The sequence below is a fragment of the Akebia trifoliata genome, chromosome 8, assembly GCF_017979445.1.
Source record: "Akebia trifoliata isolate Shusen 1 chromosome 8, ASM1797944v1, whole genome shotgun sequence".
Taxonomy (NCBI): Eukaryota; Viridiplantae; Streptophyta; class Magnoliopsida; order Ranunculales; family Lardizabalaceae; genus Akebia; species Akebia trifoliata.
In genome coordinates, this window is record NC_141382.1 from 17,973,120 (window position 1) to 17,988,707 (window position 15,588).

Sequence of the window (15,588 nt, forward strand, 5' to 3'; positions counted from 1 at the left end):
TACAACTTGATTACGAAGGAGTTCTATATTATGGATACATGGATCCGGGAGAGATTTGTCTCGTATACATCGGCCTCTTATCCGAATCTAATTTGGGAATAAAAGAAATCTAAGGTCAACTAATTTGCCCCCTGGAGGTCTGTAACTCTATCTCCTCTCGTTCTATCCTTTAAGCTCGATTTACCGTATCTCTATAATTGGTAATCTCAATCATCAACCTCCTAGCCCTTAGGGAGGATCATAGTCCTTTAAAGAATCTACAGGATTTTTGTAGATCTGCTAAGATAAGCTCGAGCGCATATCGTGACAATCTAATGAACATCATATCATAGTCTGTAAGTGATAGAGTACCATGCACTAATCTCAAAAACTCCTAGTGTTTGAATTCTTGAGCAGTCTCAAATATAATCTATTAAGAAACATCTTCTCGAGGTCTACCCACTCAAACGATCCATCGCCTAATACATTCCTCTCAAAACATTATGACTAGCCTCCATGTCCAATTGGAATGTAGTCACCGTTACCCATTGATTTCTCGGGCACTACATGGCACTCAAAACCTTTCAAGTCTTTAAAACTCACTCATTGACCTCAGTTGGATCGAAAAAAAAATCTTAAATTTCGGTGAACGTAATCGTTGGAAATTCTATAATTACATCCATGAAGTTACTTGTCCTTTGGGCTGGAAAATTCTCTTATTCTTCAAAGATACGACCTGTGGCAGTGGTCCCTGAGGTGAAATAGTATAAGTCTCTTGCGAAGAAGTCCAACGATTCCTTATTTCTTGGACTTAGTGGTACACCTTCCAATTGTGGTAAGTCTTGTACAATTTCTTGCTTCCAATCGGTAGTCTTGTCTGTTCGGGGTGGCACGAGTACATTATTAACTTTATTGAAATCTGGTGGCCTTTATTCATTGAATTGTTTGTCTAACATCTTTCTGAGCCACGCATCATTAATCGGTTGACATCAACCCGAACCTTGCTTTCCTTTATGTCCCGATTTACCACAGTCATAACATACTACAACTCTTTCTTTTAACTGATTTAGTAGTATATGTTATTGTCTCTTATAAAATTCTTCCATTCATTGTTGGTATGTCTATAATATCACTCCTCACGTATAGTTATTTTTCCTATGAATTTGTTAGTTTCGTAATTTTTTATCTCTTATTAGATACTAATTGTCTTCTTTCCATTTGGTTTCGAGGTGGTGGTGGTTGTATTATTCATATTTCTTCTCTAAACTTGTCATGAAACTCAGTCACCTATTCGATGAATGACATTAGTTGTGATATCAAGTCAAATGTCTGATCTAGAACCTATCTCTGTTGTGTTTGGCCTCTACCGTCCACTTCTCTCGCTTGTGTTTATCCGTAACAAGAAACTTATCAGAATAAGGCCAAAACTGCTTTTACGTAACTATGAATTGTTACCATAGCTTGGAACTTAGTAATGGACTCAATTTCCATTACTAACAGAACAGACCTAGAATCCTATCTGAGGCTTACTAAGCTCTATAGACTTCTAGACACGGAAGAACTCGTAATTCCAATATGGAACTACTGATGAGCTCGGATACCAAATTCCTAGTGACACTCTATGATTATCGATCAAATATCTATGGTATCAGTAAATTCTCCAAAATATAACAGATCTGTATCCCATACGGATCTAATACTATGCTCTTTACCATCTGTGGCGCCCCGCCGAACACTAACACAAATCCCCATGTCAGATCTCGAGGTAGTAGGTGGCACCTCGAAATTTCGGCATGGTTTCCTCTGTTTATGTTAGCATTCCAATGCGAATAACCTGCACCTGATAAACGACATACAATCCTGCATATATACGCATAAAATAGAATACTAGCGGAAGCTTATACACATTTAATATCGTACGATATATCAGAGTGCGGAAGAGAAAATTATATACAGGATTATACAGAGATTTTCTCACTCTAACAAAAGTCCTAACACTCAAGACAGAACCATAAGACTACCTGGGGAACTGACACCACTAGGGGGTATAGCCCCAGTACTTACCAGGTGACGAACTCTGGTTGTCTATCTGACCAACCAGATGATCATCATTCATACTCTATACTTGCCTCGCCAAGCTCTAAATCTGAAACTAAAAAAAATAGAGAAGGAAAGGGTGAGTAACAATGGTTACCCAGTAAGGAAAAACACAATTTCTACTAATAACCTCTTCTAACATGAACGAATAAGCATACTAGATCATTTTAAAGTTTGTAAAATTTTACAAAGAAACTACGATTAACTGGTACATATAGCCAGGGATGAGCAACTAAACATTTTAAAACTCACATTACATCAATCAACAGTACTCACTATAACATTCTCTTTTTATACAAATCTAATTGATCAAATGGAAACATTAAACATGGATTTCATTTTATATATCAAAATAAGCAACAGATACATAATACACAATGGTGGAGTATTGGAATTAGAGAGTTGGGATTCACGACTGGATCGCTCCCAGTCGGGACATGATGTTACAATTCTTCTCTGGCTTTTAGTTCCTGATTTTGTGGCTGGTCGCTGTTTACCACGCTTGGTTGACCATTTATCCGGCTCAGGCTGGCCGTTTGACGTGACCGTAAGCAATGGGTCTCTTTTCGATGTGTCAGAACGTTCGACTACTATAGATTGTTAGTGATCACTGACTAATCATCTTCGTCTATGCCTATCAGGCGTGCATGTGATTCCCAAATATACAAACCATTCGTATACGACCACCTTTACATTACAAGTTCACTGGTAAAGATAGAGAGGAATAAACCCGGATTCCAGTTGTGACTCCACTCTCATACGCGTCCCATACCACGTATGAGCTTGGTGGTCCCTACCGTACATCCCAGGATAGTACACCACTCCGGATGATATGACGCACTATCCCTTCAGGCATTCACAAACTCTTTAACAGCTCACAAAATAGCTACATATATATATTATTTTCATTTGAAAACAAAAGAGAAATTAACAATACAAGGTTGAGAATAGATATCCAGTTTCCTACCATGCAAGTGTGGCCACCCGGCCTAAAATAAATAACATAACAGAAACGTAAACAGCGCCTCGCGCTAACAGAAAGTAAATAAACATGCAACCAGTAATATTATCCCTGGATATCTGTTCACCAACCTACACACAACACAACAACGTAAAATGCAGACATCACCCCTCGGGTGTGACTCTGACATTTTATCCGTTCATACCTTTTTTCCCTCTTTCCTTTTTTTTTTTTTTACAATTTTCAATCTCTTCAATAAAACATCCATTTTCTGATATTCATCAACTCAATATGAGTTCATTGAATATTAAATCACATTTTCCACTAAAGAATTTATTTTTATCAATAATATTGAAAAAAAATACAAATTTCATATCAAAACGGGGTCCGAGCAGTGCACAAGACCCAATTTATGGAAATAACCCGTTAAAATATCCTACCCACGTATAATTTGTTAAAAATACAATTAAACATATCAAACATGCAATTTCTGGCGTGAATTTTGAAATAACAAAAGAATTCTATATTTTGGAAATACATCAAAAATTTTCAGATAAAATCCTAAATGCAATTTTCACAATCTACGATTACTAATAGAAATTGAGAGTTCCTTACAATCACTAGGCGACGGAATTGAAGCACGTGCACGGAAATCGAGAACAACACTGAAATCGAGACGGACCGAACTTCGAAGCGGCTGATTTTTGAAATCGACCCGGTGGTTTCGAAGATCTCGATGTGTTCGTCTCTTCTCCCTTCTACGGCGAAAGACGGTTTGACCCCGAAACCGATGAAAACCGAGGTCAAAGTTACGAAATCTCCGTATAAAAATACGGCTGATTTTTGACTATACGGGGTGAAAAACACGAAAACGGAAGGAATTTGGGTGGGTTATGTAGAGAATGAGGCTGCGGACGTTTCTCCCTTCTGCGTCGGAAGACGATTTGACCCCGAAACGGACGAAATCCGAGGTCAAAGTTTCGAAATTTCTGTATCCAAATACGGCTGATTTTTGACGATATCGGGTGAAATAGAAAGTGAAACGAAGAAAGGTTGGTGGAGTTTTGTAGATGTCGAGGCTGCGGATCTTTTTCTCTTCTGCGACGATTGTCGAAAGTGGACCGTTTGCGAGGATCTGAGGTGGAAGATCGGAAGAAAAACGAATTTTTTTTTTTCGTTTATATGTCGCGTGGCTGTATGACGAGTTGGGGAAGATGACATATAAAAAAATTTAAAAATATTATTTAAAAAATGTGGGACGAATTCGGTATTTTCGCCTATTGTTTTGATCGACGATAACTTGACCGTCCGGACTCCAAAACTGACAAATGAATATTCTATTTCGCCTAATTTTTCGTTCTGGATCTAATGGTGTAGTCAATTTCTACAAATTTTATCTCTAACAAAAATTTACATTTTTAGCCTGACGTGACCCCTAAACTTGATGTCGTTTTCATTTTTGACGATAATTCGACTTCCTGATCTCCAAAAATGATAAATAAATAGTCATGTTAATAATTTTTCGTTATGAACCCAATGGTATGATCGAATTTTAAAAATTATTCCTCTAACAAAAATCACTGTTTTAGCCTGGTCCGACCCGATAATCGAGGATTTTGCAACTTTTATATTCAGACTCGCATTTGAGCATGCTTACAGGCTAAACTATGTTTTTCGATCATTTTGAATCTAATGGTGAGGTTAGATTCCATTACAAATGATCAGAACAAGGTCCTATAGTTTTACCCTAAGTCCCACTTTCAAGATTTTCTTACAATTCCACTATTTATTTTTTTTCCTTGAGATACGAATTAAAAATTCGGGGTGTTACAATTATTGACTCATCGAGTTGGTAGTGTACTGAATTACATTAAACCAAATCTCGTGAATGAAGGTCGGATGCATGTGGGACTTGACAGGTTGGATATGACCATTTTGTCACTGACAAGGCAGAGGTAACAACCCCCAACCTGACAGAATGGTTGAACCTGCTCCTGCACTGACAAATCAGGTAAAACAACTATTGCAACTGACAGGCTAGAGAACAGGCACAACTACTCTAATAGGAATCATTGGAAAGATCTTGGGAGATCCACAAACTAGGAACTCTATAAATACCAGGTAATAACTCACATTAAAGGTTAGAAAAAATCTTCCCAGAGAACCTTTTATTAGATCGGCTCTAATTTTTAACTTGATTGTCAAAGTGGTCATGTTGCAAGCAATCCACCAAGCTGAAAGTTTTCAAGGGAGATCTCAAGGTAAAACGAAAAATTACATCTACAGTTTTATTTTTTGATGATGTGTCATCCTTCTATGTTCACTAAGGTCCACCATGGCATGATGCAAAATTTGGGGAATCTGTGTGGCCTTCATATTTGGTATCATCTTTTTTTAATGGGTAAGCTGGGCTTGAACCCATGACCTCAAAGTTGTTTTGCAATGTGTCAAACCAACTAAGCTATTGGACTAAGTTCTTCATCAAGTCTGCTACACTCATGCCTTCATCCAAAGTAGTCTAAAAATCAATTCGCTTAGCCTGATGGTCATCAACTAGGTCAATTGTTCCAGAACCCTCAACAACTTGAGTAGTAAATTGAGTTGAATTAGGGAGCCACTTTCTCTTGAGAGATTTTGCTTCATCTACCCTTTTTTGGGTCACTGGTCTTTGCCACGGTAGAATGTGTAGTATTCTTTACATGATTTAGGTTTCCATTCATAGAGGATTTTTTGAGGAATGCTTTTCTCGTCCTCTTATTCTAATAGAATATCATCTAGAGATTGACAAGAAGGCTCAATTTCTACAAAATATAAGCATAACATAGTCGATGCTTATTAGTCGTGACTTCTTCCATGTGGAGAGGATCACCAATCACACTACCCATCCCCATCTTGCCACATGTTTTTGGAGACCAAAATTGTAGGAGGAATTGAGGAAATCTCAGCCTTATGGGGATTTATAAGAGTAAATCACAAACTAGCTTTGAGTCTGATGTATTTACTTAAGATCAAAGGTCTTCTTCCTACTGTCCAAATCACTGAGTTGCGGACCATATCACAGTCGTCCTTATTATTGAACTATATAAAAAGAACCCTTCTTTGAGAAACATTATAGCGAGATATCCCTTAATTTTCCAGAGCTCCTCAAAATAAACAATAGTTCTACTAAGTAGTCTATGGAACCAAGTCAGAGCATATTCCTATTGGCTAGAAAGGAAGAGTCTACCCATCAAGGCTTCGTTCCCTTCTCACAAAGTTAGTATCTGCTGAAAGTAGTACAAATGCTTTATCGAGTCCTTCATACCGGTAAAGAGGGTAAAACGAGATGCTACAAACATTTTTGGCATCTTTGCTGCCAAAAGCTTAGCTGTAAAAGGAGACCTTTGGATCCCTTTAACAACATGAGCTACAGCAAACCACACTTCCATATTATGTCCCTATTCTCTTCTCTAGTTAGGTTTGCTGGTGTTTTGATCTGAGTTGCTATAGATGTAGAAACCTCAGTATCTCTTCTCTTTCCAGGGGACCTGGAGCCACTATTTCCCTCGGAAGCACGATTTTCCGCATTTTCAACCTGATGCTGAGGTTGATCTTGTCTTTCCTTTTGTTGCACCTCTAAACATTGGTTTAGAGTTTGATTCTCGTTAGCTAGGGTATCCATCCTTTACTGCATTTCCCCCTTCCACTTCTTTATCTCATTGATCTGAGTCATCAATAATCTTTCAGTAGAAGGAGTAGCAAGTGGAGGTAAGTTATTGGCTTCAACAAAACATGTGGGTCTTACAATTATTTTCTCAAAAATCAACTATTGGTGTAAACCTTTTTCCACAGACGACACCAAAGATGTAGAGGTGATTTTTGTTACTTTTATCAAATTTACTCTAAAGCTCCACTAGATACTCCCTCTGTTGTCTAATGGCACGATGTGGTACCTGTCAAGAGTCCTCTGACACCTCAATTAGACCAGAAGAAAAAGATAAATTGATTCTATAATTTAGGTCGAAAGAAGAACATCCTTTTTTCCTCCGATCTTTTTCCCTTTTATAGGATTTCCATTAAAATAGGAATTCCATCCTAGACCCCTCAAACTCAAGATTCAATGGTGCTAGGAAGTCCCTTATTTAAAAGGAAACCCTACTAAATTAGAATTAATTCGTTTGATGCTATTTGATTTTTGGGATTTGTCCTATAAATTAGGAAGGCAAAAGATAAACCAAGACATGTGCATGTTTACCAAATTTTCCCTGCTTTGCTATTAAAGCAAGCATCTATCTTTACCTTACCTTGAAATCGAACAGGACTAGGCTGTTGATTTGGTCTACAACCACTTAAGTTCTCTTCTAATTTGTCTTGATTCATGTTTGGATCAGCACACTTTTAGGGTCCTAATCTATTACAACTTTTACAATCTACAAGTATATTTATAGTGCTCCAATAAAAGGAACTTTTCAGAACCATTGAATTAAAACTTGATCCAATGACCAAGTTAAAAGACACATAAATATAACACCACCAAAATTTAAAATCCCACAAATGCCCGTAATTTTACATTTTAACTTAATATTATTAAGGTTATTTTCATAAATAAAAAAACTAATAAAATTATAATTCCACAATTTAATAATGTTAGTTAGTTTTCTAAAGTGGTGACCCCATGATTGTGCTTAACCTTATTATTAACAAGGTCGTTTTGTTGAAATGAATAGAAGTACAATCTGGCTATATCTATAAAAATGTTAATTATTTTTATATAATTACAATTTTTATTTTTATTTTTTATGATGGGGGTTCTAGACCCATAGGCTCGACTAGCATGGGCGAGATAAAATATTTTTTATTAACAAGGTCGTTTTGCCCTAAATCCCCTCAAGTACATGGAATACCCCCCACAAACCACATATGGTAGCTAAGCAAGATAAAATATACTTTTATTATGTTTTCTTCAAAACCATCTAATTTAAGATTTAAAATAAATTTAAAAATAAAAATAAAAATCCGCACAATATACTAAATAATAAAATATGATATAAAATTAGGTTATCTATTTGAAATTCTTAAAAAAAATTAAATTAATTATAATTTTTTTTTAATCATGTATAAATCCTAAGTTTTGTAATGTATGTAGGTTTCCACATGACACCTATTAATCTTCTACAATATAAAAATAAAAGAAGATTAACTATGGAAAAATCCCATTTTATTTTAAAATTCTCTAATGAATATAACTTCGACTAACTGGCTTCAACCGGGGTCCAACGCTGGACCCGGTTCATAAAAAATTTAGTGAAACACATCAAAAGGAGGGAACCAAACGGCTTATCTTCAACTGAAAATCGACTTATCTTCATTTGTACACTCTCCCTCACACACACACACAGAGCAACATTCATGGCTGTCTCTTCCTTCAAATTCACTCCAGAAACCGAGGATTCAGATGAAGAAGAAAAGGTAATCAGAACCCAAGGCCTGGAAAAACGGATTCTCCAACAAGGCAGTTCATGGAAAACTCCATTTCCAGGCGATGAAGTCGAAGGTATGAATGCTCTTTCTCTCTCTCTCTCTCTCTACTATATTCTTATCTAAGTCTGCTCTCTCTGTCTGTCCCTTTTTCTGTTTTTTCTTCTAATACCCGTTCTTTAATCCTACAATTTGCAATTTGCAGTCCATTACAGCGGTCAAATCGAGGGAGGACCGAATTTCGATTCAAGTTGGGAAAGAGGTACCCCATTCAGATTCAAATTAGGCCAGAGTAAGTTTGTCCAATTCAAATCTTCACTGCGTTATTTAATTTCAATTTCTAACCCATACATTAATGCAAGTTTCATTTCTTTCTATCTTCGAAAATTCAAATTTGATAAAGTAGACATATGGATTTCAGGTGAAGTTATCAAAGGATGGGATGAAGGAATTGCGACCATGAAAAAGGGAGAGAGGGCTATCTTTATAATTCCTCCAGAATTGGCTTACGGAGAAGTGGGTTCTCCACCGATGATTCCTCCCAATTCAACACTCATCTTCGATGTAGAGATGCTTTCGTGGCACACCATTAGGGATCTGTCTGGTGATGGAGGAATATTGAAGAAGATACTAAGGGAGGGTGAAGGATGGGCTACTCCAAAAGATGCCGATGAAGTGTTAGGTAATTTTGTTACTCGTTTTCGAGTTCTATTTTCTTTTGAATTGTTTATAAGAAGGTGCATTGGTTTCGCTGAGGCCATTTAGTTGGATTTTATGATTTATACCCTGCTAAAAAAATCATCAAAGCAATGGAAGATAAAATAAGAAAGAGAGTAAGAGTTATTAAGCATAGGAAATTAATAGTATTCCACACTTGTTCATTGTAGTTAAATACGATGCGAAGCATGAGAATGGAACAATTTTATCCAACTCAGATGCAGGTGTGGAATTTTATATCAATGATGGTAAGTTAATCGTTTGTATATGGTGCAATTTACCAAATTTGTGTACGCCAAGGTATGATCGCCTTATAAACAGTCTTATGTTGTTCCAAAGGTTTACTTCATTCACTAAATCCTTTTTAATTAAGTCGAGCAGGTTATCTATGTCCTGCCATCAGTAAAGCTGTTAAGACAATGAGGAAAGGCGAGAAAGCAGAGTTGTTGGTGAAGTTTTCATGTGAGTTAAAATCATCCTAAGGTCCCAACTCCAATTTTTTTTTCAGGAAAACAATGCCCAACGACTCATAAACACACTACACAACGTTAGAACCCTGAGTTCACAGGACCAGTAATCAATTTCCATCATTTGAAGTATGAATGAATGATTATTTCAGTGAGATCCTTGATGAATCTTAAGCATGCTGATGATGTTCAGATGGTATCGGACTAAATGCAAATGAAGCAAATCCAAGTTTAAATATTGATCTAGAGCTGGTATCGTGGAAGACTGTCATTGATATAACAGAGGACAAGAGAGTAACAAAGAAGGTAATAAGAGAAGGTGAAGGTTATGATCATCCCAACGAAGGATCCACAGTGAAAGGTATCCCTGACTAAGTTTTCCTATTAAATCCATGAAAAATCATCATGGAATTTTAATGATCTTTCAACCTTTCTTTCCAAGTATGAAGCTATTAGCATCTAAGCCATGTCAAACCCACGGTTTCAGTGAAATACATATGTAAACTTGAAGATGGAACAGTTTTTGAGAGGAAAGGGTCTGATGAAGACCCTTATGAGTTTGTGTGTTTTGAAGGTACCAAGCATTTCTTTCTGTGAAGAATTTTAAATTAGGCAAAAATATATTCCCATTATATCTCACATACTGACTTGAGATTTGTTTCACTTGTTCTATTGCAGAAAATATTCACGAGGGTTTAATCAGGGCAATCATGACCATGAGAAAAGGTGAAAGATCACACGTTATCATCTGCTCTGACTATGGGTTTGACAATGTAATCTCAGGAGCGCTTCCTGCAAAAGCAACACTTCTTTATGATGTGGAAATAATTAGCTTTAATAAGGTATTTTCTTTTATTCAAACTTACGCCTTTATTCGTAAATCCCAAAGTTTTGCATTTGCGATCTTTAATTCAAATACTTTAGCTATTTTAGCTATGGTTCTAATCATCGTTCCCCTTTGCTGTGTTTTCCAAATAAATTTCTCTTTTCTTTAAAAAAAATTTCCTTCTTTTTATGATCTTAAAACGTGGGTTTCAAATTTTAGTATCAGTGTTTTGCTTATCCATGCGATTTTATTCATGTTGTGTGATATTATACACTTAAGTGCTCTTGTTTGAATATTTGTTTTATGTAAAGGAAAAGCCATATTGGAAAATGGAAACATTAGAGAAAATAGAGGCCTGTGAGAGAAAGAAAGATGAAGGAAATAAACTGTTCAAGGCAGGGAAGTTTTGGTGTGCCTCCAAGAAATATGAGAAGGAAAGTTATTTATGATAAAATATAGTTTCAGAAAAAAGTTATGAAAATGTTTCACTCTTGCAAGCTAAACAAGTCATTCATGCTACATATTGCAGGCTTCTAAATGTGTTGAGTTCGACCACTCTTTCACTGATGAAGAACGGACTCAAGCAAATGTATTAAGCATCTCATGTAATTTAAACAATGCAGCTTGTAATCTTAGACTTGGGGAGTATGTCGAAGCTGCAAGATTGTGTTCAAAGGTTTAATCCCTTGTATCCTAACTCCATCCTACCTTGATGTTGTATTATAATTAAGTTTATCCAAATCTTCTTGTCAATATTTCTCTGTAGGTCCTGGAACTTGATCCATTTAATGTTAAGGCTCTGTATAGAAGATCACAGTCGTACTTAAAAACATCAGAGTTAGAAAAAGCTGAGGTTGACATCAAGAGAGCTCTTACAATTCATCCAAATAACAGGTTTGTATGTGTGATGAACTAATAGCCCAATAATGTCAAGTTATGTTCGATTTCACACTGACACTCCTATTAAATAACCATGATTATGGTTGATTCTTACTAGATGTTTAGTCATACTTAATGTTGTTCCTATTTCTTCAATTGAATTTTTCCGGATTCTTTGAATCAACAGAGACGTGAAGGTCGAGTACAACAAATTGAAAGAGATGCAAAAGAAATATGCTAAGTGTCAAGCTGAGATTTACAGCACCATGTTTTCAAAGATAGGTCGGCTTGAGATTTGAAGGGAAGGTATCACTCTCTATGCTGGAAAGAATTGATTAGAGTGATCATTGTCTATTACTTTAGTTTGTTTTTGGGCATGATTGTAATGCCCTGCCCGAGTTCACTGTATGCATCCCAAGGATCCCATGAATGTCTCGGGGACCACTAATTAAATTTTTAAATGGAATCACTTATAATTGTGCATTGGTTCTATACATGGTTTAAAGTATCGTTTCGTTTTGGCCGAAACATTTTGGTTTTTTCAAGTTTCTGAAATGAAACACCAGTGGAAACGAAATAATCTATGGAACATTGATTTTTCTATTCAAAACTTTCAATTTCTCTTCTACTTCTAAGAGATCCATAAGAAAGGAAGTTGAGAAATACAGATGAAAGAATACAGATCTGAGAGAGAGAGAGATCCAGATATGAGACGGAAACCTTATTACCTTGTCGCCATTGCCATTGCCATTGCCATTGCCATCGCCGGAGTTCGAGGTTGGTTACTCGATTTTCCCTGCTTCGGATACGGATTTGTTTTAATGAATTGCACTTGACCACAGTCAACACTCAAAGACTCTTGGATTTAGGAAACCCCCCTTCAATTTTAGGTAATATGTGAGAAGCCCATTTAGGTAATATCTGTTTTTGTCGTGTTGGTATCAATTGCCCTTGACCACAATCAGATCTGAAAGACTTTTGGATTTAATAGAAACCTCCTCAATTTTAGGTACTACATGTGAAACCCATTTAATATCAAACTAATCTTTAGATAATATGTGATAAATCCCTGTATTTTTAAACTAATGACATGTCCCTTAACCCGGGTCTCTTCTAAAAGACCCATTTTAATGTTTTGAATGCATCATTTGTTTCAGTAATGTTTCAGAATGGTTAGTAAATGTTTCAATATCATTTCTATTTTTTAGAAATTCAAAACATTGATACGAAACGATAATTTAAACCTTGGTGCTATATATTCTTGGGAAGCGATTCTACTTCAAAAGATGGCATACATACATTGTTTTATAATTACATATAAAAAAACAAATGTGTTCTGATTTCCTAAACTTAGAAATAATAAATTACATTGGAGGTTGGTCATGGGTGACCTCCTCCTCAATGAACTTCTCACTCTTCTTCAAAATGTAACCTGCAATCTAGAGTGTGGAGGGTAGGAGTGAGTAACAACAAGTAGTAATGAGCGAGATGCAAATTGTTGAGTAGTAAAAATATTTTATAATCATACTAAGCATGTGGCTACGATAAATAGTGGAAGGCACAATCCTCACTTCCAATCATGAAAACTGTCATTTTGAAGTTTAAAATATTAATTCAGACAACGTTGGAGGATAATACAAATAAAAAAAACTGTTTTCTAGTTTTTAGAAAACTAACTAAAATGGGCTCAATATAGTGCGATTTGGATTTTTCATTTTCAAAGGCTTCTTTGTAATTTAAAATATTAAAAAATTAGCTCTAAAACTTTTAGGAGATCAACTAAAGTGGGCACCGCTTCAATGTTACATTGTAAGGGCAGTTTAATGTTTGAGTTAGATGGTTTTGAAGATAGCATAAATATAAATGAAAAGTTCAGTTCTGAAATTTTATTTTGAAAGTTAGCTAAAGTGAGTACATCCCTTTTGTAATTTAAAAATATTGAAAGATGTTTAGAAAATAAAATGATAAACAGGGTTAGTTTGTAATTTTTAGAAAATTTATTGAAGTGGCTACAGGCTTATGTGATTGAAAATTTTCATTATGAGTGACTTTTTAATAATTTAAATTTAAGTAAGTGGTCCAATATAACATAAGACAGAAGTTAATTTTAGAAATTATAAAACTAACTAGAGCTAGTTGTCTAATTGCTTAGAATAAAAAAAGGGAGTGCACATAGTATTTATGCGTAAACAATGGATCGATTTTCGAGATAACATAAACAATAAGTTATGGGATTGAAATTTTATACATTTTGATGAACAAAACATTAAAGCAATCTAATTTTATTTAACATTTATTATTTTGTGAAAATCTGAGAATAACATAGATAGCATACACACGGCCCGGGTGCTCCCCATAAGGGTCCCATCAGTGAACCACGACCTGGGCAGTTCCTGTGAGATACTTCAGTGATCCAAGGTCCTGGACATTTTTCTCTTTAGGGCCCTTCTTGCAATTCTTGTAGTGGGTCGTTCTTAGTGTCTTCCTAAATTATTCCAATCTAAAATCCTAGGTGTGGTTCACCCAAGCCCATCCGGGTCCTAGGGTTCAGATTCAACATTTCCGATCATACCAATCCTTAGATCCTATAAGTGTATCGACTCTTTCAAGATAATCCCAACTAATGAGCTTAAAGTGTTCGAACCTCAAGCACGCTTAGAAGTGATTCTCCAAGGGTATTCCAATCAATAGGCTTAGGTAACCTTGCAAGCTAATTATCTAAACCTCTAGGCCTCGGTGTACCACTTATCTCAACTTCCATAGATCTAAGTGTTAGTTTTACAAAACCTCTAGGTCTAAGAGGGGTCTTCCAATCCATCCACAACTCTACAAGTACATTTCTCAACCATATATCTAAGTGTGATTTCTAAACTTACCAACTCCCTAGGTCTATGTGTTAATCCCGCCAAGTGTTAGTTCCCCCGAGTTACTACAAAATATCTTTTTGATGCGAGGAGGGAGAAAAGCTTTTCAGCCCGTTACTTCATGTCCGTTTTGTGAAGGATCATCCAACCCATCTCATTAGATTTCTTAGGAAATCCTAAGAGAATTTAGATCGACAAATCCACATCAATTTTAGGTTTGTTAGAACATTCGAAGGTCCGACCTTACTCCATTCATGGATTACCTTAGACCATCATACTTTTCGTAGTTCCGATCTCTTAAAGATCTTTGAATATCTCTTGAAGATCCAATTTAGGTCATTTTTGTTTCGTAGTTCCAAATCTCTTAAAGATCCTCAACCTCTCAAAAGTCACCTTAGACCGTAGTTTCAGATCTCTTAAAGATATTTTAACCTCTTAAAAGCCACTGTAGATACGTGGGCTTCAAAATGTTTTGGAAGTTTGAACTCATCTACTTGAGTTTTAAAGTTGCCTCCGTTTAATTAAGGTGTGAATGGGTCGGGCAACATAAATGAGTTTTAAAATTATTTTTCCTTATTTATAATTACTAACATATCCAAAGGATATATGGGCATTTAGTCTACCTAAAGATTCAAATGTAAGCGAGTTAAGTTGGGGGACAAGGAAGGTGTTCAATACTTTATTCCTCGCATCCAAAGATGATTACCAAAATAACCATTAAATGAAATTTTAAAAATATTTTTTTGCCTTTTTAAGGAGTAAAAGGGATAATATGAGTTAAGAGATCAACGAACTATAGTTCGGTTTACGAAGTAGAGAAATCAAGATGAAGAGTAGGCCATATCCAAAGTGTATAGTTGCTGTTTTTTTTGTGAGCATAGTACTTTGATGAGAATCTACTTGGATTTCATTATTAGGAGTCCCACAACTTCAAATCTAGCTTATGTGCTCCCTTGGGAGCTTTTCTCTATTGATTTTGTAGACACCCCAATTTGAACGGGCCCTCACTCGAAAGGGCCCAAAAACAATAATCTTTCAATAAATTTGCCAACGGGCCTCGATGGCCCGAATCATCGAAATATGATATTTTTGCCAAAACCAAAGCCTTTAACACCTCTCAATGGGTTAGTAGGTCTACCAAAAGGATTCGGCATACTCCCATCTACACCGCTCCATTCGAAATACCGACTTTCCAACAAAATAGGCCAACAGGCCTCTAAGGCCCAAAAAGTTAAAAAAGTGGTAATTCAATTGAATCGAGCACTACAACAAATATGGAAATTAGAAATGGTTTATAATCGTTCCTAAACCTATATGAAACAGTTTGTAGACCGTCTCTAA

At 35.9% G+C, this 15,588-nt stretch overlaps 1 protein-coding gene across 3 annotated transcripts; it reads left to right on the forward strand.

Annotated features, from left to right (window-relative positions):
* The first annotated feature begins 8,331 nt into the window (after positions 1–8,331).
* LOC147396329 (70 kDa peptidyl-prolyl isomerase-like) lies at positions 8,332–11,875 on the forward strand. Of its 3 annotated transcripts, XM_086451407.1 has the most exons (12): positions 8,345–8,570; positions 8,700–8,786; positions 8,916–9,176; positions 9,382–9,459; positions 9,593–9,673; positions 9,872–10,039; positions 10,166–10,252; positions 10,357–10,520; positions 10,816–10,936; positions 11,032–11,180; positions 11,271–11,398; positions 11,571–11,875. In XM_086451407.1, the coding sequence occupies exons 1-12, from the start codon at positions 8,426–8,428 to the stop codon at positions 11,680–11,682; spliced, it is 1,581 nt and encodes a 526-aa protein (XP_086307533.1). In that variant the 5' UTR covers positions 8,345–8,425; the 3' UTR covers positions 11,683–11,875. The 3 variants fall into 3 exon arrangements, with proteins under 3 accessions (XP_086307532.1, XP_086307531.1, XP_086307533.1); XM_086451405.1 differs by having other exon boundaries at positions 8,337–8,570; positions 8,700–9,176; XM_086451406.1 differs by lacking the exon at positions 10,816–10,936 and having other exon boundaries at positions 8,332–8,570; positions 8,700–9,176; positions 11,034–11,180.
* The last annotated feature ends 3,713 nt before the right edge of the window (positions 11,876–15,588 follow it).

Excerpts from the sequence above, each read along its gene's own strand:
- LOC147396329 (XM_086451405.1), top strand. The coding sequence starts at position 8,426 with ATGGCTGTCTCTTCCTTCAAATTCACTCCAGAAACCGAGGATTCAGAT. Across the intron at positions 10,937-11,031 it reads TGCCTCCAAGAAATATGAGA|AGGCTTCTAAATGTGTTGAG; the intron begins AGGAAAGTTATT and ends GCTACATATTGC. Across the intron at positions 11,399-11,570 it reads ACAATTCATCCAAATAACAG|AGACGTGAAGGTCGAGTACA; the intron begins GTTTGTATGTGT and ends TTGAATCAACAG.